This window comes from Mauremys reevesii, linkage group 2, assembly GCF_016161935.1.
Source record: "Mauremys reevesii isolate NIE-2019 linkage group 2, ASM1616193v1, whole genome shotgun sequence".
Taxonomy (NCBI): domain Eukaryota; kingdom Metazoa; phylum Chordata; order Testudines; family Geoemydidae; genus Mauremys; species Mauremys reevesii.
The window spans coordinates 156,263,434-156,291,281 of record NC_052624.1 but is presented as its reverse complement, the minus strand read 5'-3'; the positions used below and the strand labels follow the sequence as shown (position 1 = coordinate 156,291,281).

Sequence of the window (27,848 nt, the reverse complement as noted above, 5' to 3'; positions counted from 1 at the left end):
TTGGCTGGCGGATCTGCCGCAGTCATGCCTGCGGGAGGTCCACCGGAGCCCCGGGACGACTGGACCTGCCGCAGGCATGACTGCGGAGGGGGCGCTTGTCCCGCGGCTCGGCTGGACCTCCCGCAGGCATGACTGCGGCAGCTCAAGCGGAGCCGCCGGACCCGTGAACCGTCCGCAGCCGCGGGAGGTCCAGCCGAGCCACGCGGGACCAGTGGTCCCTCTGCAGTCATGCCCGCGGGAGGTCCGCTGCTCCCGCGGCTCCGGGGCGCCTCCCGCGCATGACTGCTTGGGGCGGCCAAAAAGCTAGAGCCGCCCCTGGCCTTATCAACACCCAAAAATTGCACCAATTTAATTAAACCAGTTTAGAGACCAGTTTAGTAAAATGGATGCAACCCCTCATTATAGACACTGCAGTTTAACTTGTTATAGCAATTTAGCTTGTGCCTGGAAGTGCACAAGCTAAATTAAGATAAATCTCTCAGAAACTGATTTATACCTGTCTACACAAGGTCCCATTTCAATACACTGCTTTAGTTAAATAGGTGCAAAACTTGTGCATAGGCCAGGCCTTAGGCATCCAACATCTATTTAAATTCAGCGGGAGTTAGGCACCTAAACTCCATTCATCTCCTTTGAAATCCCAACCTTAAACCTGGCACCCTCTGTACCAGCCCAGTCCTCCCCACTGATACTCTGGGGATACCTCAGTGGGGAAAAAAAACATCTGTCTTCCTATTTGCTGGGGTTTCAGGGCCTTAAAAACTGAAGAGCCTCTGCTCAAATTAGGAGCAAGAGTCAAACAAGCAAGGTTGCTAATGAATGCCAAGGAGGAGAGGCGTTTGCATGCCTCTTAGAATTCAAAGTGGTTTTATTATTTTGAAGGGTCCTCCAAAAACTTGTCAGTGTGAAAAGCACAACAACTTGGGTCTTACAGTCAGATCTCATGAGTCTCCTTCCCAATGTGAGGTACGGGCATGATGATTAAAACCGGGCTCTGAGCTGATGAGAAAGAGGAGAGTTTTTTCTCTGCTGGTGGCATGAGGGAATCAAGGCAAAAGGCAGTCCATTGCGGCAGAAAAGGAAGGCGTTGTATGAGCCCCAAGGCAGGAATAGCCTATGAAGAAAAGTAAATGGTAAGAAAAACTGGGGCTCAGAAGAGCTGCGTTCAATACCAAGGCCTGCATTACACTCAGTGTATAACCTTAGAAGAAAGCGTATGGCTTTTCTCCTCTAAAGCTAAAACTCAGCTTTCTAAAAATTACCATAATACATAAAGCCAGTGATGCCATAAAGGGCAGACTGTGCATATATAAAATTCCCCCCATATGGATTTAATTATGTACAGTAATAAGCACTGGAAAGCTTTAATGAACTGTGTGATATACTGGGTGTGTGTACACACGATTGGACATACAGGCAGCTACAGCACTTTACAGCACCATAGGGTCCTCCTGTGTTTCTTGACAGCATAAAGCTTTTCCAAACCACAGAGGTAGAATATTCTCTACCAATCTGGGTGGCTGTGTGCCCCCCATCACAATGGTATCTGTTCATTAGGAGAACTTAGGGACAGACCCCTGCATGGGACTAGTGTAGAGCCCTGCAGCAGGACTGGGATCCCACGGGTCCTGCTACCACCTGGAGAGGGACGGAAGCAGGTTTAAAAACAGGTTTGCGCAAGGCTCTATTTAGGACTACCAAATTATATCAGACCATCTTTTCCAGGTTCTCCCCTTCCCAGGACTTGTACCCAGGGGCACCGGACACAGAAATCCAGTTCTAGTTCTCCTTTCCATGCACTCAGGCTGCTTCGGTGAGCACCAGAGCCCAGTTCTGATCCTTTACTGCCTTATCCTCCCTTGCAGTGAGCAGACTGCCATGCCAGCGCTAAATTCATAACGTCACCCCCATAGGAACTCTGCCAGGATTCTTGGGCTGTCTCACAACGCATTTTGGCCTTTCCCCTCAGTCTCTTATTCCAAGTTGATTTCACAGCTTTACCCCTTGGGATCGTCCCTTTCCCATATTTGAACAGGAAGGATAGGAGCCCTGAACTAGCTGTGAAAAATACCTCCCATCAGACACTCACGGTCCTGACCTTTTGTGGTTGTACACAATTTTATCTCCTCCACCCCCCTTCCCCTTGATTTAATTCATTGTTAATTGGCTGTGGTAATTATATTAGGAAGCTGTAACGCAGGACACGGGAGTCCTGTGAACGCCACTAACTGTTACTGGAACGACGCCAGCCAAGGAGTTAATTGAGAGAAATGCAGCAGCTTCTACAGACCAGAGGAGAAAGAGGGGCCTTCTGGGGAAAAGACTGAACTGAGGAAAGTTTCTGCAATTACCTACACAACAACCTGCACTGTGCCAGCTACAGCCCAGAACTCATTAGCTGCTTCCCTAACTGGATGCAGAGATTTAGGGGTACAGTTTGGATCACTGAGTAAATCCTGGATTTGGGGGTTAGTTAAGATTAGGCAAATAGTCACAATTACAAAGGTATAGCATTGCCCAATCTCAATTTCTGGAGTTTCTTTTAATTCCCCAGTTCCTACAGTCAGGTCATTACAGGACAATCTCAGGTCTCTTTGAAACACCAAGAATGTTTCTCATAGAGCTGGTCAAAGAAAATTTGAAAATTAAATACTGTAGTTCCATCAGAATTTAAAATGGTTCAGGGGAACGTTGATTTCTATTAAGTTTTCAAGGGGAAAAAGCTGAAAAAATCATTTCACTTTTCTTCTTTCATGTTGAGAATGTTAAAACATTGTGTCAATAAGATAAAGATGTTTCATTTTGACTTGATTGTTTCAAAATATTTCATTTTGACTTTTATACTAAAATATTTATTTTATATTATATTACATTTCAGATAGAAATGTACACTTTTAATATAGCGATGTGATGGGAAGACTGTCATGAGAAGCGTGAAGAGCAAAGGTGTGGAGCTCCAAAACGTACAAACACACGCTATGGCACCTCTGACCCCATCAAAATGAGAAAAGGAGTCAATAAGCGAAATGAGGTCATATTGCCATTTATATTTTAATATATATGAAATATGATAAGGTCAAAGTGAAACTAATTGAAATGCTAGTCGAAACATTTTGACTTTTAGAAATGAAATGTTTTGACATCATCAAATAAAACTAATATAACTATTCTACGTTATCAAAACAAAGCATTTTGCTGGGGTCCTGAACCAAAACATTTGGAATTTTTGTTTTGCGGAAGAATTTGAAAAATTCAGCTTGTTCCAATTCAGAGCAAAAAAACGAACAGCAGCTAGTCAATTTCCTAGGAAACTGAAATTCTGATGTCCAACCAGCTCCGGTTTGTAGCCAGAGTAGCATAGAAAAACTGGAAAAGTGACCCCTAAAGGCTTACAAATGAGAAGGCACATTGAAATATATATTTGTAAGTCTCATTATTTGGGGATGGGGGAGGAAGGCTGACTCATGGTTTTTGAACATTTGGGGTCGGCCATACTGAAGACACAATGAATATTGCACCAAAGGGCACAGTTAGAATCATAGAACTGGAAGGGACCTCAAGAGGTCATCTAGTCCAGTCCCCTGCACTCAAGGCAGGACTAAGTATTATGCCCAGTTGGGCCTGGGGGTGCAGATAGGATGGCTCCTATACTAGGCTTTATATATTTGGTTGGGTAATATCTGTGACTTGTATTACCGTGGTGTCAGCTGAGATGAGGGTTCCATTGTGCCTAGGGAATCTAAGAGCCTGAATACAAGTGCGCTACGAGCCTCATATGGGGTGTGTCCACACTACAAGCAGGGGGTATAAATGCAGCACATATAGAAATACCTGAGTTAGCTTTAATCTAGCTAGCTTGTGCACTGATGCTACACTAGCATGGACTTCAGCAGCATGGGCTAAGCCCTCAGTAATTACTCAGGCTTACACAGCCTGTGCTGCCGTGGCTTCACCGCCATTGGTTCTCGCACTTGCTCGATTAAAGCTAGTGCTGGGGCAAGTCTGCCACCCCCGGCAGTCACACACCACGATTCCAGTGTGCACATGACCACAGAGAGACAGGTCCTGCCCCGTGAGCTTAGAGTCTAAATACACAAAGGGTAGGAAGGGAAACAAACATGGGGAGGGAAGTGGCTTGACCAAGGTCACACACTGGAGCCCAGGAATAGGCCCCACTTGTTCCAATTCCAAGCCCAGTGCATCATCCATTGGGCCACCCTTATTCTCAGGTGCACCTGCTAAAGTGGGCGAGCTAACAACACTGCCTGGAGCTGGGAATGGTGAGGACAAGTCCTTTGCTAGCGTCTTGCACACACGGCTTATTCACTGCCAGAGCTGCGGCGGGGATGGCTCACCCAACCCTGCGCTTTGCTTCAGCCTGTGCTACCATCCCAATAAAAAACTAATTCAACCCATCTTTCAAAACTCCAGCTAATAACACCAGAACTGCACACTCAGCTCTCCCCAAATCCTTTAAATCCCTGGGCCTCCGGAGTCCTTGGGACCTGTACTAGTCCTCTGAGCTCCATTCATAATATTAAAGATAAGCAAAGAAATCGATTCCACCTCCCCCAGGACCTCATCAGACAAATGATGGCTTCACCCAGGCATTATCCCCTGGGATTATCCAGAATAGACTCCAGTTAACCTGGCATTAGAGAGACTCCTTCCCCCTAATAAAGTGCCTGCAATGTGCCATCATGCTTAAATCCACAGGCCCGGCTCTGAGCTATAAGCTGCTGCTCTTGCCTTTTGTGACCTGTTTGCTGCATAAAGGCCCTGTTCCCTTTGTGGCACTGACTAAATCCACCCAGCTCCCCTCAATTACATTAAGCAGTGGCCAGTATGTCCATGGAGCTGTATGTGTCCTATTCTTTCCTCTGATTACAGCTGGCTTATGGGTACAAAGCAATTGAGTGACAGGAGGAGGGGCCTTTCCTGTAATAAGACAATGAGATGGAGCCTCTGGTTATTTCCTTCCTCCTCTCCCAGGGTTTACTTTCCCATTGGCCTCTCATCCCATTCAGTGGCTCCTGCTTCATGCATCTCCAGACAGACTTTGTCCTGGTGAAATCTTGGCTGGGTTACTTTGCTCCCCCAGGGCCTGAAAAAACAATAAAAATCAAGCATGTAGAGAAGAGGCAGGACTCTGTGATGACTAGATAGAGGATGCTATTGGATACAGACACACCATATGGTTCCACCTGGCTTTCCAGCTCCCAGCCTGACTCATGCAGCCCATGCCACCCAGGGGCTAATTCTCAGTCCTAGCCAAGCTTCATTCCAGTACAGGAAATGGGGCACACAAAAGTGGCATGTTTGTGCTTTGCCACATCCTGGAAGTGGCTGGGGGAGGGGAGTGTCTCACCGCCTGACTTAACTTAGAGCATCCTCACAGCAGCTGTAATTTACATTCAACTGGCCACAGTGCTAAGGCACCGTTCCAGGATTTCCGGCAGAAAAAGATAACCAGAGCACAAAGGAGCTGCCGCCCTGTGCCCATCTTCCAGCCATGCCTCTTACATTGGGGACTGTGAGGAACACCGCACAGGTGCTATGATTCAAAGGAGCCCTCTCCATGCTGGGGGCATTCCTTAATGACTGATCCACCAACCTACAGGCTGCTGGCACAGCACCCAGGAGCCACAGGTCAGTGGTGAATAGGGTCCAGGTTCTGCATTAGAGCTGGTCTGTACTAAGCAGTAGTCCACACTGCTGCTGTTCCCCCTGTGGCGTGAATACCCAGACACTCCATACCACACAGCCAACCAAGTCCCGCAAGTGGCACAAACTCCACACATCCCTGGGAATTCGCTGACCCCAATTCTGCCCCCAACCAACGTGCTGCAGCCGATCGCTGAAGGGGTGCTTGGAGCCCAGCTGGTATCTCTGCACAGTGCCTTTACACCTTTCACTGCCTCATGGGGGAGTGTGTTCCCATGCCAAGAGGGCACAGCCTGTATAACCTCCCTATGGGGTGTGACGTTGGTTGGCACAGGCCCAAGGAGTGCAAACCAAAACAAAGCTATTGGGAACTTAGCAGCTGCAGCACAGCTGTCTCTTTGTGGGAACACAAGTTGGCCAGTGCCAAGCAGAGCTGGCTACCAAATGCTGGAGGATCCTGGAGAAGAAGTTATTAGTTAATATCTGAGCTAGCCACAGCTGGAGCCACGTGCGCGAGAGATCCAGGAGCAGGGGCGGCTCTACCGTTTTGGCCGCCCCAAGCAGTCATGCGCGGGAGGCGCCCCAGAGCCGCGGGAGCAGCGGACCTCCCGCGGGCATGACTGCAGAGGGTCCGCTGGTCCCGCGTGGCTCGGCTGGACCCCCCGCGGCTGCGGACGGTTCGCAGATCCCGCGGCTCCGCTTGAGCTGCCGCAGTCATGCCTGCGGGAGGTCCAGCCGAGCCGCGGGACGAGCGCCCCCTCTGCAGTCATGCCTGCGGCAGGTCCGGTCGTCCCGGGGCTCCGGTGGACCTCCCGCAGGCGTGACTGCGGCAGGTCCGCCGGCCGAGCCAGCCGCCCCCTAGATTTGGCCGCCCTAGGCACCAGCTTGTTTTGCTGGTGCCTAGAGCTGCCCCTGTCCAGGAGAAAAGGGAATGGGCTTGCTATGTACATCAGTTGTCCAAGTGCAGCTGGGATGTGAAATATTGCTCATATCAGCCCCAGGAGATGGAGCTGCTCTCCCACCTTATAACTAAAAGATCTCAGGGAAGCACTGCAGATCACTGAAGTGTGGGCTACATTGGCGAGAGGTTGGCCTGGGAGTTAAGGTACACGGCTGGAACTCAGGAGATGAGAGTCCAGTTCCCAGCTCTGCCACAGCTTCCCTGAAACACCTTGGGCAAGTCATTTAATCTCTCCCTTTCCCCCCTCTGTAAAATGGGGGTAACAATACTTCCCTTCTCTCACCCTTTGTCTCGTCTATTTAAATTATAAAGATCTTTGGAGCAGGCCCTGCCTTTTACTGTGTGTCCATACAGCACCAAACACAATGGGACCCTGTTGCTGGTTGAGGTCTCTGGATGCTACTGTAACAAATAACAGCACAAGTAAGAATGACAGAATTTGCCCTACGCAAGTTCTGCTTATTCTATATGCCATACCCATCATCATGGCAACTGCATGGAGCTGCTGTTTATAAGTAACCATGTGTCTTGCTTTTTCTTTAAATCTCTTCAAGGTTTGCAGTCCCTCCCTTCCTTTCCCACAGCTTCCCCATCTGCCAACAGATGGTGGAGGCTGAGAGGCAATTACCATAAAGGAAGCAGTTTGGCGCAATAAGCTATTTTATGAAGTTCTGTTTGTTCTCTGCGCACGTTAGAATCTTTCAGTTTCATCGTCCTCCTGAGATTGGATCTATTTCCCTCCTCATTTGGAGAGGCAGCTGTTGAGCTCACATGTAATGGGCATGGTGATTTCTAACAAGCACCACAGCCTGGCCTGTGAAGGCCTTTTGCAATTACCTACCTAAAGAAGTGAGCACTGATTTTTTTTTTCCCTCTTAAACAAAATGATCTACTTCTTCCATTTGCTCTCTTTAACCCTGCTGCTGCTGGACTTACACAGGGATCATAAAGTAAGCTGCAAGCTGAACTACTGTGGTCAGGTCAAGTGCAGCCATGTTTCCCCCCCCCCCAAAGAGCTCAGCTGTAGGGCTGGTGGAAACACCTCCCTCGAAAATTCTTCAATGGATTTTTGTTGTTGTTGTTGACAGAATGACTAGTTCCATGGAAAGCGCCTGTTTGCCTGAAAGTTTTTGATTATTCACTGTAAAAACCAAAACAGGACAAGAATGTGCGGGGTGGTGTTTTCAGTCAAAAACTATTGGATTTATTTATTTTGGTGGGGGGAAATGGGTGAGGAAATGTTAGAAACTGCTGATGAAAACTTGAAATTTTCTGTGAGGAAAAAACCCATCTCCTGACCAGCTCTGCTCAGCTCCCAGTGCGCTGAACGACTAGAAGTCAGGCTCTTAGGGGCATGGGCGGCGAGTTCTATGGGCCCGTGGAGCCCAGGCCCCACCAATAATCCTAAAGGTGGGCCCAGCTCCACCAATGTTTGGGCCCCAGGCCCTGTACTTTCAGGGGTCCCCGCGCTGCCATGCCGGGCGCTCTCACTGCAGCGGCAGCTCCCGGGAGAGGCCCCAGCCCCGACTTGGCTCACAGCCCATTGGCCGGGAACCCCAGCCAATGGGAGCTGCCGGGGGCGGTGCCGGAGCTGCCTGGCCACGCCTCCACAGCAGGGAGGGGGAGCGAGCAACCGGCAGCGTCTGAGCCCTGAGCCGAGCAGCAGCAGGGTCTGTGCCTGTCAGACAGACTCAGCCAGTGAGCTGTGGGGGCAGCCAGACACATGGACACAGCCGGGGAGAGGGGGCATTGGTGGGGACAAACAGACACAGCCAGGGGGTTGTGGGACAGACAGACACAAGGACACAGCCAGGGGGTTGTGGGACAGACACACACAGCGAGGGGTGGTGGGGACAGACAGACAGACACAGCTGGGGGGTGGTGGGGGCAGCCAGACAGACACAGCCGGGGTGGTGGGACAGACAGACACAAGGACACAGCCAGGGGGTGGTGGGACAGACACACACAGCGGGGGACAGACAGACACAGCCGGGGTGGTGGGGGCAGCCAGACAGACACAGCTGGGGTTGTGGGACAGACAGACACAACGACCCAGCGGGGGGTTGGTGGGGACAGACAGACACAGCTGGGGGGGTGGGACAGACAGACACAGTCGGGGTGGTGGGGACAGCCAACCAGACACAGCCGGGGTTGTGGGACAAACAGACACAAGGACACAGCCAGGGGGTTGTGGGACAGACACACACAGCGGGGGGGGGGGGACAGACAGACACAGCCGGGGGTGGTGGGGGCAGCCAGACAGACACAGCTGGGGGTGGTGGGACAGACAGACATAAGGACACAGCCAGGGGGGTTGTGGCACAGACACACACAGCCGGGGGTGGTGGGGACAGACAGACACAAAGACACAGCCGGGGGGGGGGCATTGGTGGGGACAAACAGACACAGCTGGGGGGTTGTGGGACAGACACACACAGCTGGGGGTGGTGGGGGCAGCCAGACAGACACAGCTGGGGGTTGTGGGACAGATAGACACAAGGACACAGCCAGGGGGTTGTGGGACAGACACACACCAGGACACAGCCAGGGGGGTAGTGAGGACAGACAGATGGAGCCGTGGGCGGGGAAAGGAGCAGCAATGGGCACCCTGGGGCTGGTATAAAATACACAGGATGGGGGGAGCTCCTGAGGGGACTATAGCAACACCCCCCACAGAGCAGACCCAGGTTGCAGCTGGCTCTGCCCATCACAGCCCCCTGCCCCACAGAGACCCACACAACCCTCTGCCCCCTCGAGAGACTCCCAATGACCCCTGTGCCCCTGTCACTCCTCTCCAGAGAGCCCTCCCCTTTGTGCCAGCCCACTCCCCTCCCCCACTGCCTCCCCTCCTCCAAAGCTCCCTACAATCTCCCTGTCATAAACAGATAGTTAAGGGTTAAAGTGTGTTTTACCTGTAAAGGGTTAACATGCAGTACCTGGTGACCACCTGACCAAAGGACCAATCAGAGACGAGATAATTTCAAATCTCTCTTGTTAATAGTGAGTATTAATTAGAAAGGTGAATTAGTCTTATGATTTGTTTTCTACATTTGCAATTGTGTGTTTAAAAAAAAAATGCTTTATTCTGTGTTTGCTGATTTTTTGACTGACTGGAGGGAGGGGGGGGGGGAGAGATTGAGAGATTGATGAATATTTCCTATGAGTGTCTCTCAGAGATTCTAGATTCTCTTTTTAGTTTTTTTTTCTTTTTTAAATTCTTTTTTTCTAAGGACTTGTTGTTGGGTTCCTCCTGGATTCTCAGGGGGGGGAGGGAGGTATCCCTCTGTAGTATCCCCGTGTCTCCTAAGAAAGGGAGGGGGAGGAGGGGAGGGAATGGTTTGTTTCTTTGTTGGTGTAAGAACTCCATGGGAACTCTGTTTTGGGCTGAAAGACCTTGGAATTTTGAAGGACTGTGTGTTGTCTGATTGGTTTATCCTGATTGAGTGGTAAGCTAGATTAGAGGTACTTTTAAGTTTTTAAGTTGGGTCCCATCAAGTCCCCACATTTTCAGTTCCAAGTGTGGTGGTGAGACTGACACCCCTTTGTCTTCCGCCCCCCAGCCCAGCCCAGCCCAGCCCAGCCCAGCCCATTCCATTGGCCGGGAGGCTCCCAGTCTATTGGCTATCAGGGCCCACGGGAGCTACCTGAGGCAGGGTGCCTGCTTACAGATGCAGACCTGCCTGGCTGTGCCTCCACAGCACAGGGAGGGGGAGCCACAGGTGAGCAAGCCCTGGTCATCATCACAGGCCCAGTAATTCTCTGGATATTTAATTTCACTGAGGCAAAATGTGTGCAATGTTATGGGTTGAATGATTGAATGACATAATACCCACCTGCCCGCATTGTCCATCACTAAGTCCAGTAATTTTGTCAAGTGTTTGTTGCACAACATGGTGGTGCCTACCCCTACCTTGTGCTTCAGGGGGTGATGGGGTCCAGGGCAGCCTGTTATAGAACTACCTGATTAGTAATTGGATATGTTGGCTGGCATCTTTTTTTACATGTTCACTCCCCCTGACGTTAGAACCTGGCTACACCACTGGGGAGGAGAGCTTCCTAGACCTGTGCAGCTGGGGCTTAGGTGAATTTTGTGATACTGTGCCCCTCCCCAGCTACCACCCTGCAGTCCCCACTCCTGCACCATGCTGGGCAAGGGGCAGCCCCATCCCCAGTGGCAGCAGGGGAGGCCACACGTGATGGCAACCTCCCCCCTCGGTACCCACCATAGGGGAGGCGAGTGGGCTTTCTGGACCTGAGAGGGACCTAGGAGCATGTGCAGTGAACTGCGGGGGAGAGGAGGGGTCCCTCCCCTGGAGCTTGCTGCTGCCAGGGAGGGTGGAGGGGAGTCCTCTTTGGCCCTAGCCCTGGGGCAGCCTGTCTGCACCCCAAGTTCCTTATCCCCAGCCCTGCCCCAGAGTCCTCACCTGACAGGAAAAACACGCAACTTAAATTTGGCGGTCAGTTTAGAGTATCATAGAATATCAGGGTTGGAAGGGGCCTCAGGAGGTCATCTAGTCCAACCTCATGCTCAAAGCAGGACCAATTCCCAACTAAATCATCCCAGCCAGGGCTTTGTCAAGCCGGGCCTTAAAAACCTCTAAGGAAGGAGATTCCACCACCTCCCTAGGTAACCCATTCCAGTGCTTCACCACCCTCCTAGTGAAAAAGTTTTTCCTAATATCCAACCTAAACCTCCCCCACTGCAACTTGAGACCATTACTCCTTGTTCTGTCCTCTGCTACCACTGAGAACAGTCTAGATCCATCCTCTTTGTAACCCCCTATCAGGTAGTTGAAAGCAGCTATCAAATCCTCCCTCATTCTTCTCTTCTGCAGACTAAACCATCCCAGTTCCCTCAGCCTCTCCTCAGAAGTCATGTGCTCCAGCCCCCTAATCATTTTTGTTGCCCTCCACTGGATTTTCCAATTTTTCCACATCCTTCTTGCAATGTGGGACCCAAAACTGCACGTAGTACTCTAGATGAGGCCTCAACAATGTTGAATAGAGGAGAATGATCATGTCCCTCGATCTGCTGGCAATGCCCCTACTTATACAGCCCAAAATGCTGTTAGCCTTCTTGACAAAGGCCAGAGGAGGGAGTGTTAGTGCCTTATGGACTTCTGGGAAGTGCATGGGGTGGAAGGGGATGCTGGGATGCTCTGGAACCACTCCTTCAAAGCCAGTCAGGACTCTGGGGGAGCCTCCTCTCTGAGCAGACTGTCTCCAGGGCAAGAAGCTTACACCTTCCTGGGTCTGACCTCAGAGCATTCAGCATGCCCTTCCACATCATGCACTTTCCGCAGTGAGTCCGCCCAGGCGGGGTCCTGGGGCAGCCAGAGGTCCCTGCACCCCAATTCCACAGTCAGATGTGACTCTCAGCCAGACTGTAAAACAGAAGGTTTATTAGATGACGGGAACACAGTTTAAACAGAGTTTGTTGGTACAGAAAACAGAACCCCTCTGTCAGGTCCATCTTGCGGGGTGGGGAGCCCAGAACCAAGTTCTGAGTCTCTCCCCATTTCCCCAGCCAGCTCCAAACTGACACTCCCTCCTCTGGCCTCTGTGTCTCTTCCGGACAAGGAGGCCACCTGATCTCTTTGTCCCCAACACCTTCAGTTGGCATCTTGCAGGGGAAACTGAGGCACCCACACAGTATTCAGAGAAAATATTAAGAACATTCCCACTTCATCACAACAGGTGCAACAAAATATAATACTGTATATTGAAGTAGGCAAGTGCTGCTTCTGACTTTCCACTTTTAATTGACCCTTGTAATCTTGTGGCGCTGACGCGTTGTAGCTTCATTTTATATCGGCTTACAGGGCGGGAGCGGGGGGGCACCACCATTTTGGGCCCCACCAAAAATTATACAAACCTGCCGCCTATGCTAAGGGGTGTTCTTATTCCTGGGAGGCTATGCAGCACTTTGCAGAATCAAGCCCTCAATAATTCTGCGCCTCAATAATCCTTGTGCATAAAAATGGGGAGAATAGTCTGTCCTCCCCCCACCCCTTCTCTATATAGACTACAACTTTCCCAGGGCAAGGACTGTCTCTTACTGCAGCACCTGGCCTAATAGGTCTCTGACCTTGGCTGAGGCCTCCAGCTACCACTGCAAGGCAAGCAATGCCAACAGAGTGTGTCCCAGCCCCCTTTTGGGCCCAGGCCCGTTAACTCTGCCTAGTCACTTCAGCTCAGGCTGCCTCCCAGGAACTTCCTCTGAAAGCCCATTCAACACCCTGAAATCCTCATGTGCATCCCTGGGCTTTCTCCAGCGGGCACCAGAATCCCATGTCAGCCAAAGAAGAAATAGATAAGGCATATGCTCATTGTGCAAAGTCCTTTGGGACTTCCATCGCTGCTGTACATGGCACTAGCCAGTGCCACCCTGCTGAGACCTGTGAGTTAGGATTCGTGGGTTAGACCCCAGCTCTGTTATTGGCTTGCTGCACAGCTCTGGGCCAGTTACTTCCCCTTCTCTAGGCCTCAATTTCTCCCCTTCCAGAACGTTAGTGGTATTTATCTTTTTGCAAAGCAGTATGAGGCCTGGGGCTGGAAAAACACCATGCCCATGCAAAAGGCTATTATTGTGTCTTTAAAATTAAACACAGCACAATGGAAAACAGTTCCTGTGAAGTGAAGCAGCTTGGAATTGTTAATGAGGCAAAAGTATCTGCTCACAGGAAAGCTAGAAGTGTCAAGAGAGCCCCAAGGTGATAACTTATTTAATAGAGAATTAAGAACAGGGGGGAAAGAGGGCACCTGCCTCAGCATGCTGGCTCTGGGGTGCTTATTAAAGTCTAAATGATAACATCAAGTTAATTGGAAGGGGGCAAAGGTGCCATTCCATCTATTTTAAGTACCTCTGCATGTTGCAAAGGTCGTCGGCTGTCACTGGCGTTGCCCTCACTGTTTGAGTCAGGCCAAGGCTAAGCGCTCTCCGTGGCAGATGAAATAATCACTGGTTGGATTTTGTTTATTTGATCGAAGGAGCTGCCTTCGTTTGCAGGAAGAGGAATTGATATTTCTCCTTCTTACCTGCAAGAGCAGCTGTATCCAGGGCAGCCATAACAAAGGGATAGCAGAGACCATAGAAAAGAAGGGGTGTTGGCCACTGATACTACAGTGATGGGTGTGATACGGCCACCAAAAGAGAGAGGCTGTTCTATGTGTCAGGCTTTTCATGGGCACTCAAGAGACCTGGGCCCAGGCAAGTCACATACATCAGATTTTGAAGAACTCAGAGTCCAAATTCCAAAGGCTCAGAACCCACATTTGGAGCTGTGTTTTCAGAGGAGCACTGTTCCCATTTAGGTACCTAAATAAGGGCCAGATTTTTAGAAACATTCAGCACCTGGCAGCTCCCAGGGTGACCTTTATGGCCAGATTTTCTATAAAGCCCAGCACATGACAGGTACACATATCAAACCTTCTGGAAGGGCTGGCCACCTTTTTCATGTGCAAAAATGAGATGTGATCTCTCCCTGTGGCCTCAGTTCTCCAGCTGTGAAATAGGGCTAATAATGCTTCTTTCCACCCTTTGTCTTGTCTATTTCAATTGTAAACTGTTCAGAGCAGGGACTATGTCTTCTAATGTGTCTGTGCAGCACCCAGCACAATGGGCCCCGGATCTCAATTGTGGTCTATAGGTGCTACTGGAATACAAATGCATAACGATAAGCATTGGGGCAGAAATGCATGCTGTGCTCATAAAGAAGACTGGAAGAGAGTATTCTGTTCTCTCTCTCTTGTTTCCCTGCCTTTTAAGCAGTGATGAGCTGCCAAAATCTTAACAACCGGTTCCCTATAAAAAGTTCTGATTTAAGGGGGGGGGAGAAGCGGGGGAGGGGCTGGGGCTGGGGGAGACATACTCGTGGGACCGGAGGCCCCTGCAGGGCCTGGGGAAAATTGCTCCCCCTAACGGCCCTGGAGCTTACAGACCCCCCTCCCCCTTACCTTGCCTGCAGCTCAAAGCAGCAGGACGACTCAGGAGCTCAGCTGAGCTGCCCAGCTGGTGCCCGCGGCTGGTCACGCTGCAGCTGGGGGAAACGGGGGAGGGGCCGGAGGAACCTCAGCCTCCCCAGCTGGGGATTCTGGGAGCAACAGGCTGGTCCAGCCTGTGGACTGGAGTTCTTTGTCCACTCCCTGGCCCTTTAACAACCGGTTCTCCACGGAGGTCTAATATTAGCAACCGGTTCTTGGGAACTGGTGGGAATCGGCTCCAGCTCACCACTGCTTTTAAGAGCTGTGTCCAAACAAGAATGGCGAAGGAAGGTTTCTGTTCTTCTAGCCGAGCTGAAGCCGAAACCGGGTGAAAAAAGCCAGAGCATTTTCCCTTCCCTCGGAGGATTTCTCTGAATTGCAGGGCCTGGCTCAAGCCATGAAAATTTGAATGAGAGTGTGTGACAAACTGGGAATGTTCTTAAAGTTTTCTTTGAATTCTGTGTGGGTGCCTGTGATGCAGCAGGGAGAGAGGAGTATTGACCTGGGAGTTTTGCTGGGACTGACTGCATTGGGGATGGGAGACTTTCCTTGAGGCCACATACCTGAGCATGTAACATGAGAACCAGGAAGGAGGGTTGGAGCCAGGTGACACCTTTGCCGGGGAAATGGACAAAGGCTGGGGGAGGAGCCGGGGGGAGGCTGGGTGAGACGGCTAGAGGGAGTTTCAGTTTGGAGCTGGCTGGGAAATGGAGGGGAGCCCAGACAGGGCTCTGGCCTCCCTGGGCCCCCCTGCAAGATGGACCTAACTGAGGGGGTCCTGCTGTCTGTACCTGCAAGACTCATCTTGGTCTGTGTTCCTGTTATCTGAATAAACCTTCTGTTTTACTGGCTGGCTGAGAGTCATGGTGAATCGCAGGAAGCTGGGGAGGCAGGGCTTTGTCTCCCCCAAACTCCATGACAGAGAGAAATTACGAGGGAGATTCTCAGTGGACCACACACTAAAAGCTTCCATCACCAGAGGGAGAGATTTGAAAAGCTGCCTAAACATTAGCCCAAGATGTGGGAGTCTTATCATAGAATCATGGGGTCAGAAGGGACCCCCAAGGGTTATCTAGTCTCACCCCCTTTTAGCCTTCTTCCAGCTCCCTAGGAGATAAGACTTGGCCAGGGCTTCGGTGGAAGGGAGAGCTGCTCCACACAGCTTGAGTTCCTTCCATTCATGCCTCTCCTCAGAAAGGACTGTTCCAGAAAGTTTTGTGCAAATAAAATCCTTTTCTGTATCAGATAATGTGCCTTCAGTGTAGCTGGAGTCCCTGTGATTTACAGCAGTGTCAGTTATTCAGAAAAATTTCCCACCTCCTTTTTCCTTCCTGTGACACGTCAACTTCCCGTCCCTTCATGTGACATACAGTCCAGCCTCATTCTTCCTTGTGACGTCACTTCCCTTCTTCTTGATATGCTGTCTGATATTATTGCCTTTCCTGTGACATCACTTGTCCTCCTGTGACATGGGAGCAGACATCCCTTCCCCTCACATCACATGCTCTTTGTCCAACCAGTCTAATGAAATCAGAGCTGGCAATTAAAAGAAAATAACCTAACCGTGATAAGATCCATGCTCTATAAAACCTTGTAACCCTCCCATCACCACAGGAAGAGGCTGTGGTTGCACCTGCCAATCACCAAAACATACGTCGGGGATTTATTGCAAGAGTTTGGTTTGAGACTCACCATCTTTGCCAGGGTGGCTTCACAGTGTTCCATGAATGGCTGAAATACAGCCACTAAAGTGTTCTTCTAAAGGGACTGATAAGCGTACATCCCTTGCCCAAACTCCACTTTACTGCCTGCATATGCTCTGATGTCTGTTTACCAGGCTAGAGCTCCCCAGCTCCCTTTGCCCTTCCCCAGCACTGATCCACCTCAGGTACCTTGCTCCCAGGCAGCTAGCCCTCCCCACTCCAGGACTAGAGTAAGACTCCCCTGCCTTCTGGCTCTGCAGCTCTTTTATAGGGCCCAGCCTGGCCCTGATTAGCTGCCTCCCAGCCTTTTCCTATTGGCTCCCCGGGACAGCCCTTTTCCAGGGCTGTTTTTAACCCCTTCTGGGCCAGAGCAGGGTGATGACCCAGCTACAGGGTCATTGAATGAAATTAAAAGGTGGCACACCCAAAACAAATAAAAACACTTTTTCCACACAGCACAATAAACTGTGGAACTCACTGCCACAGGAAGTCACAGAAGCCAAGAACTTAAGAGTCAAAGAGGAATTGGACATTTCTATGGAAAAGAATATCCATGGTTATCATGATTGATAACAAAAATATCAGCAGGGATCTTAAAACTCATGCTTAGGGCTGAAGCCAACTTTTAACGCTGAGAGATCACTATGAGCCCTCTGTGGAGGGCAGATTACCCCACATCTGCTTTGTTTCTTGTATGTGGCCACTGTCAGAGACAGTACACTGGACTAGATGGGCCAGGGGGTCATACCCTATGTTCCAATGCTTCCCTAGCAGCTAGAATGGGTGCCTTCCAACCCTGCTCTTTGTGACATCAGAGGGGCACTCCCTTCAGTTTATCTCAGCTGCATCAGGCAGTCAGCACTTTGTTCCTCATGCCGACTCCCTGCTTTGACAAAAAGCGGTTTGTTTAAGAAGAGAGGCTTAGCAAGGCTTCGGGGGATATTGCCAGGATTTTTCATCCTAAACCTGCTGCCGTCAGCCCCACAACAAATATGTTCTGCCTAGAAGCTACAATGCATTCAGCAGCACAGTAGGTATGAGCTACCTGAGTGGAACTGGCACATTCATCAGTACAGCAGATATAGTCTTATCTTGGATATAAATATTTAGCAGCGCCGGTACAACCTGTGTGGCTGGAACTGAGTCAGAGAAGGTATAATTGCACCTACATGCATTGGGGGCATTCAGCTGCACCACAGATACATTCCACCTGGCTGAATGGGGAATGCTTGGCAGCACTGCTGGTGGGTAGTACCTAGTGGTACCCAGAATAGCCAGCAGCATAGAGGGGGTGCATGATTTAGATACCCTAGAACAGTGCTTCTCAAAGCCAGTCTGCCACTTGTTCAGGGAAAGGCCCTGGCGGGTCTGGGACGGTTTGTTTACCTGCCGCATCCGCAGGTTCGGCCGATCGCGGCTCCCACTGGCTGCAGTTCGCCACTTCAGGCCAATGGGGGCTGTGGGAAGGGCAGCCAGCACACCCCTCAGCCTGCGCCGCTTCCCACACCCCATTGGCCTGGAGCGGTGAACAGCGGCCACTGGGAACCGCGATCAGCCGAACCTGCAGATGCGGCAGGTAAACGAACCGGCCCGGACCCGCCAGGGGCTTTCCCTGAACAAGCAGCGGCCTGACTTTGAGAAGCACTTCCCTAGAAGGTTTGATTTCACAGAGGTGTCTCCCAACTGGAGCATTCAGACAGCACAGTGGGTACAAGCCACTTGATGTTGGAACTATTAATATTAGCTATTATTAATATGGGAGGCTAGACACTAATTTAACCATAAATTCCTTTCAGTCCAAAGGGCAAGCTATACAATAGCTCTAAACATGCCTAACAACTTAAAAATAAGCAATCATTACATCCAATACAGTAATAAAGTATTCATAAGCATGTGATCAGTACACTTAAAATTAGGCCAGACCTGGAGAAAACCCTGTCATCCTAGTGTGCGCCAGTATGATCAGATAGGGTTTGACTAAGCACCCTCAAAGTCATAACTCTTTTTAGAGCCTTTAACTAACAAATGATGTCATTGCTAATTACTGACTTCAGCTACAAACCAATTTGAGACAATTCACCCCTAGTTTCCATCTTAATCCAGACAAAAACCACAGCCTTCTTCCTTCCCCAAGGCCTTTCCTCCCCTCCTGGTTGCTGTCCAACAGTTTTTCCATTGTGCCTGGGGTCACATAGGCTTTACTTTTAAGAGAACATTGGTAGGTAGGGTGGGAAGGTCCATGTCTTATTTTAAAAGGCCTGAAGTCACCTCAGAGACCTTCTTTTTCAAAACTTCCCCTTATCTCAATTATGTGAGCCAGGCATCCTCCCTACTCCATCCCTTCTGGCTTGATCACTCATTATTTTCAAGGCCTTCTTTCACTTGCTAATCAGGGTCTTTATTTACAACACATAGCACCAAACTTAAGTTAACCAGTTCTTTAATTTCATATTTCGCCTGCACTTGGGCACATGGAATGTTTCTCAGCAGCCAGTCAGTCAAGACTAAAAACCCAGGGACATAGGCTTCCTTGGCCTCGTCTTCCTTTTGGAACAATGAAGATGTCAGCATCTTGCCCGGCACTTTGAAAGGATGGGGTGGTATCTCATGCTATGGGAGTTGCAGGGATATCTGAAGGGGGCACATCCTTTTTGTTTGGAAAGCTGCATAAAACCAATGACATAATCTGGCAGGACGAAAGGGAAGGGGAAAGCCTCACCATGGCTCAGTCAGGCCTCCCCTTGTGAGAGGATCTTGCTTTGAACAGCTGGATGGATGGTCCATAACGTCAACATCAGTTCACTTCCCCGGCTTCCCTTCCACACTAGCTGCAAGCTGCCTTTGATGTGCTACACAAAAATCCCATCACGTTGTGCCATTGAGTTACAAGCACGTTCCAGCACGGCACCTACCAGCCCCCGCCAGGAAGCCACTGCCATGCTGCCAGAGTAATTGAAATAGCACAGCTCAGAGAGTTGCTAACGGGGGCCATGGGAGTCACTATGTTGAGGAGGAACCTGCCAAGCACGGGAGATGTGTTTGCCAGATCTCAGGGGCTGCATGCTGAGCCGGGCTCTAACACAGGGAGAGCAGCAATGCTCAGACAATTAGCACCTTGGCTTGATATCTTTGTTCAGCAACCCAAGGCCGTGCTCCGTTTAGGAAAAAAAAACCTCAGTGAGTTTCCAACCTCCTGAACTGCTTTGAAGTGAGTAATACAGCCCTGCAGGAACAAGCCTCTCTCTGCAGCAATGCCATCTCAGGAGCAAACCAACCCAAGATCACTTTATCTCTGGGAGCATGAGAAAAGAGAGGGGCCGAGTACTGCAGTGTCCATTGACCTCACTGAAAATCAAGGTGTTCATCGCCTATTGGAAATGGGGGGGTCAAAGTTCCCAAGAACGCTGCTCAGCCCAAGTGATTGCAATCTCTTAGGGCAGGGACCACCCCTTTGCTCTGAGGTTGTACAGCACCTGGTTCATGACTGGGGCTCCTATGCAAGAAGATTCCAGGATTGTCTCTCTGAAGCCTAGACTAGCTGTTGAATCAGCATGAAGCATAATTGGGAGCTTTTTTTTGTTTAAAATAGGACTAGGCTCAATCATCACTGGGCCCTGGAAGAACCAGATGGAACAGAGGCGAGAGGTTCTGGGGTGGTTGGAACGTGACAGCTGAGCAGAGGGAGTGGGGTCTGGAGAAGTCATGGTTTGTGCCTTTTGTGCTTCCTCATGTTGGATGGAGAAGGCCAGAAAAAGTCAGGGATGGGTTTGAATTTTTTCTATTAGAAAACAAGACTATGGAGGACCAAATTCGATAGGGTTATGACATCAGAGAAGCCAAGCAAGTGAAATTCAGTTAACCAAGAGAGGGAGTGATTCTTATGTTTCCTGGTGAATATCTCTTTAACGCTAATGCCTGAGAGACTCTTAAGGGAAAGATATCCTTGTTAAAGATGCGCTTAGGGATTGAGAGAGCTCTCAGTCCATATTTCCAGCTAAGACCCCCTGCAAAAGATTGCACAAGAGAGTAGTAGACTTTTCTCCATTGGGCTCCCTCTGCTGACAGCTGCTCCTGCCTTGCAGTGGTCTCTCTTCCCATAACTCAGCCCTCTGGTAGAGTCATGATTCAGTCCCACCCCTAGTCTCACAACTAAAAGTCCAAATGTTCTTTTTAAAAGGGGTTTCAGCCCAGATTCTGGGCCCCATGGTCATCACACCCTTCTCTCAGGGCTCTCCATTATCTTTGTCCCCCTCAGGGCCCCACACAACCAGCTAACAGGGGAACCCAGCCCCCCCAACCTCTTCCACTGGGCTCCAATCCAAGGACTCCAGGACAGGCACCCAAGGTTCATGCCACCAGACTTCTTCCTACTGGGCCTTTCTCAAGCCCTCTCCCCTACAACCGCTCTAGGTTCACCCAACTATCAGTGTTGGGACTCACAGAGCCCTCCCCTGGAATCTCCCAATAAAATCACAAACCAACAAGTGTATTTAAACCTACTGCTACCCTCCCTGGGCTTGACCTTGCATCCCTCTCCAGCTTCCCGTCCTCTATTCCCCAGTTAAACACCTCCCGGGTTTCTCCCTAGCAGTTCAGCACCTGCTCTCTTTTCAGGGCAAATCACCAGAGCCTGCTCCACCCTAGATCATTTCAGAAACATTCGGGGGGGGGGGGGGAGAGGGGAGGGCACAGGGGCAGGGCACAGCTCAAAGTTGCATTAGCACAGAGAATATTATATGTGATTATATTACATCCTGCAAGCTCAGCTGGGGGGGCACCCAAAATATGGACATAATGGAGTAGATAGGCCTATGAAAAGTCTGGGTGGGGCAATTGCCCCTCTTGTTCCATAGTGAATGACACCACTACACCCTGGCTGCTTGCCAGCCTTCTGTACTCCGGCAAGGATCCCATGACTAGCTAGCTCTCCATCTATCTGTCTGTCTGTCCCCCAGTCTTTCTCCTTGACCCACTCTCAACCCCAACAGTGCTTGCAAGGTTCCTCTCACTTTCCCTCCAGCCCCATTTCTGTGCCGCTCTTTCCCTGTGTATAGTCCTCTCTCAGCCCCTTCCCAGCTGGACTTCATGGTCAATTAAGCAGCTGTGTGTTAGTTGGCCTCTCTGGCTCACTTTAACCCTTTCATCACTTGTTTAGGGAATACACCCCACCACAGATCGAGATTACCATATGGGCTCAGCCCAAGAAGGTGCAAGCAGCAGATATGGAATAACCTGCCTCTAAAAGAAGTTTCTTTCTTACCCCCCTCTGTTAGGGATGACAGGTTTCAGGGTGGTAGCTGAGTTAGTCTGTATCAGCAAAAACAACAAGGAATTCTTGTGGCACTTAGAGACTAACAAATTCATGCCTGGAAGCAGCAGGGTTGATATTCCCTTCCAAAACTTGGATATTATTTTGAACAAGGCTTGACATTCCTGATATTTCTAGGGTTAAAAAAAACAAGCAGGGAAAAAATTCAGATTTCTACAAAAGAAGATCCAATCCAAGTTGTTTTTCCTTTTGAAAATCAGCTTTAAGGGCAAAATCCTTCAATCCTTTCTGAGGCCCAAGTCCTGCTGATTTAATTGGCGTTTAGCCAGCAAAAGGCACACAAACTTCGACCCTAAACACCCCACATGCCAGGCATTCAATTACTCCCTCTCCCCCATCCTCTGGAGTCCTGGATAGCTGTTGATATTTTTCAGCACCAAACTGCTTAGCACATCTGGCTTTCTGTTTCCAGTGCCTGTCATTCCCTTAGCTGTTATTGGGGTGAATATATTAAAGAGCAGTTTGGGTTTGCAAAGTGACTTCTGCAAGAGACGTGACATATTTATCTTCCCCTTGGCAACTTCCACAGCAAATTTGTTTAGTTTTACAAATTTCAAAGGAGACATTTATTTCTCCCCACTAAATTTTCTGTCTCCAACTCACTCCTGGAAAACTGAGCTGTGCTCTTCTTGCTCTGCTCTCTGCATCATCCCTGATCATGAAGGTAAGGGTGGGGGAAGAGAAACAGAATTTAGCGGGTAACTGGGTTAATGCAATTGAATCCTGCTTGCTCTGCTGGGATGAGAATGGTAGCTACTGGTTTTGTTAGTAAATGAAGCATATGTGACACATATGGCTCAAATAGCGAGAGGCAGTGCGATCCAAAGAGTTGAGCACTGGTCGGAGAGTCAGAAATAAAGATCTGTTCCTGGCTGCACCACTGGCTTGTTGCGTGATCTTGGGTGAGTCATTTTATTCCCCCTCCCCATTTGTTTTGTTTATTTAGATTCTAAGCGCTTTGGGGGCAGGCACTGCTGTCTCTTACTATGGGTGCATCTATGCTGCAGCTGGAGGTGTAATTCCCAGTTTGGGTAGATGCACATGCTTTAGCTTTGCTCAGGCTAGCATGCTAAAAATAGCAACATGGCAGTGGCTGCTCAGGCCATCTACTGGAGTATGTACCTAGGATCTCTGGTGGGTTTGTACTCTGGCAGCTTGCTTGAGCCACCATCTGTGCCAATGTGGCCATGTGGCTAAGTTGGCTTGTTGACATGTATCTGAGCTGGGAATTACATCTCCCTGCTGGAGTGCAGGGATACTATGTGTATGTGCAGCTCCCAGCGCAGGGGAGCCCTGATCAATAACATGGGTACTGGCATCCAAGAAATAGTCAGTTTCACTTTTTGTTCCTTGGAGGAGGGGCTGTGCAGTGCTTGCTGGTTACTGTTCACAAGGGCATCCTGTCACCTGGCTTCATTCCATGCAGCGCATCAAAGCCAGCATTCGGTGCTGAGGGACTGATGCTGAGCAGCTGCAATGTCCCTTGAAGTCAACTTGCAATGCAGGTGCTCAGGGCATTGTAAGGGGTGAAATTCACCCTGTGCAGAGTGCCAGTGCAAAGCCCGGGCATCAGTTAAGTCCCACTTCGTAGCGTGATGCTGGTCTTATACACCGGAATGAATTTCACCCTCCCACTACTGCTATGGGAGCTCTGAGCAGACATTTGCTCCTTGTTACAGAATCCTAGGGTTTAATGCCAGAGGGGACCACCAGATCACCTACTCTGACCTTCTGTCAGGCCACGCAACAGCATCGCTACACCAAGCCCAACAGCGAGAATTAGACAAAGTATTACAGCCCTCAAGAGAATAAACTGTTATGTGCCACTGGCAGAGAACTGGAGGGACCAAGGTGCACCAGTGCCTGACTCCTCTGCAATGGTGAGCTGTATCCAGAAGATCCCTGCGGGCAAACTACAGCCCATGCTGCAGAGCAAGGCGAAAAACTCCAAGGTCACCAACAAGCTGAGCTGGGGGAAAATTCCTTCCCGATCCTGAATCTGGTGATCAGTTAGACTCTGAGCCTGTGAGCACCTGAGAAAGAGAATCTCAGTACCACCTCAGAGCACCAGTCCACCCCATCCATCCACTGTCCAGGCCCATCTATGTGTACAAGAGATCCCGTCTTAACAGGAACTTTGCTTACGAAAAAGCTTGATCAGTTGAGCCTCCCTCGACCCATAAGGAGTTATGAAAAACAGGAGTGCAGCCCAAATTGTTCTCAGAGGATGCACAACACGGTGATAAAAAGAAGACTGTGGAATTGTGATTGTGCAGGATTCTATTCCTGCAGGAGGCTGGGGATTTGTAGCTAAACAACAGGGCATCTGGTGTTAAGTGCAGGCTCTGAGAGGGCTTATCTCACTGCTCTTCACAAAACCCCTCTCCTAGCAAATTTCAAGTAGCCTTTGGGACAACATGATTCTCCTCTTTGGAGGCCTTTGTCGAATGTGTTCATGCAGAGGGTGGGGGCTTGTGTGTATGTGGTAGGATTCGGGGAAGATTTCTGTGATTTTCTGCCCCACTCCATTGAATCACACAGTTCTGTGTTTCATAAGGAAGGAGCTGTTTCCCCTCCAGTGAAGGGGGCCCATTTCTGCAGAGTAAAGAACACACATGGCCATAGCAGTGGCTCTTCCGCCCATAATGCAACTCTCTCGTTTTGCAGTGAGCCGTCCCTCTCAGAGCCATAAGGTAGCGGGGGAGGCCCAAAGCAGAAGGAGGTTCAGTCTCGTCTTGCCCTGCAAGGGAAACCGATAACCAGGACACAGACCCGGCTTTGCAAAAAAACCCTCAGATCTGATCAACTGTGCTGTGCAAGCCCTAAACCATGCTTCGTCCTGCCAAATCTGTATCACACAGCTCCACCGCATCAAGCCCAGGGGCTGAAGAGGCCAGGCACCGAGCAATCTCCCTAAGATGGGCACTGCTGAGGGTAATGTTAATGCCATCAGTAACAGGTATTGTTTCCAGAGTGCGCTAGGGATCCTTCACGTACAGCATAGAAGTAGGCAGGTGCGCGAGTAGCTCCTCATCCCCAGTCACTGACAGTGGGAAACACCTGAAGCCACTCACACAGGCATTGAGAAGCATCTCTAAACAGTAAACGCGAGGAGATGCGGGGAGAGGAGCTGGACGGATATATGAACCAACCGTGCAGGAGTCGTTCTACAGGGGAGGGCCACAGGGAAAACCCAGACCCCTCCAAGCAACGAATCCTGATGGGGAACCTGGAGGGGTGGGGTGGGATTCCAGAGTGGATGGGCCAGTACAGCTAAAGGTGGGGTTATGGGAAAGGATGAGGCAGCATTTAGGTGACAGGACTCAGGAGAGCTGGATTCACTTCCCTGCTCTGTCACAGTCTCCCCGAGTAAGTCACTAGAGGCCAGATTTTTAAAGGTGTTTAGGTGCCCAAGGATGCAGCTAGCACCTAGTCAGTGGGAGTTGGGCACTTTTAAAAATCCCGTGAGATGCTTAGCTGCTTCTTTCAGGGCCTAGATAGCTTTAAAAATCTGGCCCTAAGTCCCTAGCAGACTTAGGAGCCTATGTCTCATTTGCAGAAGGGACTCGGGCACTTTGGAGCCTTTGAAAGCCGATAGAACTGAGGCTCTCAGTACCTCAGTCAGGTTTGAAAATGAGACATAAGCTCCTAAGTCACTGAGATGCTTTTGAAAATCTTCCCTTTAGCCTCTCTGGGCCTCAGTTCCTGGGGATAACAGCAATGCCCAGCTTTATAGGGGTGTGGTGAAAATAAATGCATAGAGACTATGAGGTGAACAGACACCAGGGGCGGCTCTACCTTTTTGGCCGCCCCAAGCAGTCATGCGCGGGAGGCGCCCCGGAGCCGCGGGCATGACTGCGGAGGGTCCGCTGGTCGCACGGCTCGGCTGGCCCTCCCGCAGCTGCGGACGGTTCGCAGGTCCGGCGGCTCCGCTTGAGCTGCCGCAGTCATGCCTGCGGGAGGTCCAGCCGAGCCGCGGGACCAGCGAACCGTCCGCAGTCATGCCTGCGGCAGGTCTGGTCGTCCCGGGGCTCCGGTGGACCTCCCGCAGGCATGACTGCAGCAGGTCCGCCGGCCCAGCCTGCCGCCCCCCCGGGAAAGGGCCGCCCCACGCGCATGCTTGCCGTGCTGGGGTCTGGAGCCGGCCCTGACAGACACTGTGGTAATGGGGCCATATAAGTACCTAAAATAGAGAGACCTGATCTCACATGGAACATAAGATACCCGACTACCAAGTCTGGACAAATGCCTTCTTCCTGCCAGCCCAGTCAGCCCTCTGCTTCCAGTTTCCATGAACTGTGCCACAAATGGCCGTTTAGAAGCCACCCTCCTTGACTGCTGCTGCACTTGGTGGGGGCACTGGCCGCAGCCAGCACAAGGACATCCACAGAGCAGCAGGAACCAGGCACTTTGAACTAAACAGGACACCATTTGCTTCCTATGATGTTTATTTTAGCCATTGGTTAAACTTATTGGTCACTCTCCTGTTCCCGAAGCCCCATCAGAGGCTGGGAGAATTAAGGTTTCATTTTTGTTCTTGGTTTATTTTTTTTTCCATTATAGACATTATTAAAAAAAATAAATTTTACAATAATACATTTTTGTTGTTGTTGTTTGATCATTTAAAAAAAAGGAAAGAAAGGAATTACAAAAAAAAGCCACACAGTATATGTATATGGTTATGTATATACATACATATATGTAGATATAGGTGGTCTCTATATACATACACTATATATGTATATATAAAACAAAAGAAAACGAAAAGAGAGTAACATACAGTGGCCCCCATTCATGGATGGCCTCTCCCATCCAACCCAAACCCAACGGGATAAAGGAAAAGATCCCCATCGAAAGAGCAATTTGGAAATGTCATGACAACCTTTTAACGGTGGAGGTTTTTGTCTTTGATTTTAAAATTTTCGCCAACCCCAGGAAAGGAAAAGATTTAAAGAGACAACCCCCTTCCCATGGAACTGGCAAAAGATCCCCTGGGTTCCGAGTTGCCCACATTCTGATCCAGTGTTCGCCCATCCAGTCAGGGATGCAGCCTCAAAGGGGAGATTGGGGTCCGCATGTGAAACATTCATTGTCTCCCCACACACACACCTGCCCCACCGTGGTTTGAGTGGAGGATGTAAAACACTAGCTTGTGGATCTCCCAGGATACAGAATACCAGACTTCATCTGGGGTGGGAATTAAACATATAGAATTCTCAAGCCGCAAAGAGAAACTGAACATGGGGAGGGAAAAAAGGTCTCTGTCCTTTGCTCCATCCTCCTGCAAACAGCTATAGTGATCCTGGCACTGCCAGAGTCCATCCAGGAAGTGGCAGGTCATTCTCTGTCCCTTGGCCTTCACCAAAGCTTCAGTAGGTCACCGCCTGTTCCCCCATAGTTCTGTTTGGATCCATTGTTTGTGTGTGCACGCGTGTATATGTGTGTGGGTGTGTTCCGGTTTGTTGTGAGTCTCAGGTTCTTGCTTCAGAAAGGAAAAAACCATAAGTACCTATAAAAGAAAATGATCAAAGTTCATCCACTGGGATGCATGTCCACCCAGAGGTCGGTGATTCCAGGGCCAGCATTAACTCTATTCTTGCACATTGAGTGTCTGACACAAGGATTCTCTTTTATTTAATTTCTCAAAAGCAGAAACCCTGGGAGAAAACAACTTGAGAGAGAGAATTCTTGCAAGAGTTTTTGGGTGTGCGCGCGCGCGAGTATGGGTTTTGTTGGCATTTCCTTCACAATGCGGCTCCTCTCTCCTTTATAACGCCAGTTTCACAAGAAGGAATGGGAGAGCAGAGAGGATACCCCTGGCTGAATGTCGGCTGCCAGATGCCTTCTGGTCCACAAAAGTCTTCTGGTCTGGCATAATGTCTGTGGTCAGCTGTGTCTGTGGGCAGAGAAATGGAAAACAGAAGTTTAGTTCAGTGGCAGAGCTCTGTGTTTGCATAAGGGACAAGCATCTGATCTTATCTTGGAATAATGTATCTGCTGTAATAAACACTGTTTCTAACTGCTCATAGATTTTAAGACCAGGAGGGACCAATACATCTTCTAGTTTGACTCCTGCATAACTCAGGCCAGAGAATAACAGCCAGTTATCTCTGTATTGAGCCCAGTAACTTGTGTCTGTCTACAGCATATCTTCCAGCAAGGGATCCAATATTGACTTGAAGACATCAAGAGACGGATAATCTACCAC

At 49.9% G+C, this 27,848-nt stretch overlaps 1 protein-coding gene and 1 long non-coding RNA gene across 7 annotated transcripts in view; both read right to left on the bottom strand.

The window, feature by feature from the left end:
• Positions 1 to 870: 870 nt before the first annotated feature.
• Positions 871 to 16,482, bottom strand: LOC120399282. 2 transcript variants are annotated; one of them, XR_005595069.1, is made up of 3 exons: positions 16,301 to 16,482; positions 4,829 to 5,104; positions 871 to 1,114 (listed from the first exon to the last, which is right to left on the bottom strand). It is a non-coding gene; the product is annotated as an uncharacterized LOC120399282 (long non-coding RNA). The 2 variants fall into 2 exon arrangements; XR_005595068.1 differs by lacking the exon at positions 16,301 to 16,482 and adding an exon at positions 15,926 to 16,248.
• Positions 16,483 to 26,344: 9,862 nt separating this feature from the next.
• The window catches only part of GFRA2 (GDNF family receptor alpha 2), a 113,114-nt gene continuing 111,610 nt past the window's right edge, over positions 26,345 to 27,848 (bottom strand). For all 5 annotated transcript variants that reach the window (XM_039521337.1, XM_039521334.1, XM_039521335.1 and 2 more), the window contains one exon: positions 26,345 to 27,536. In XM_039521337.1, the coding sequence (XP_039377271.1) occupies positions 27,408 to 27,536 (129 nt within the window). In that variant the 3' untranslated portion in view covers positions 26,345 to 27,407. The remainder of the gene's footprint in view (positions 27,537 to 27,848) is intronic.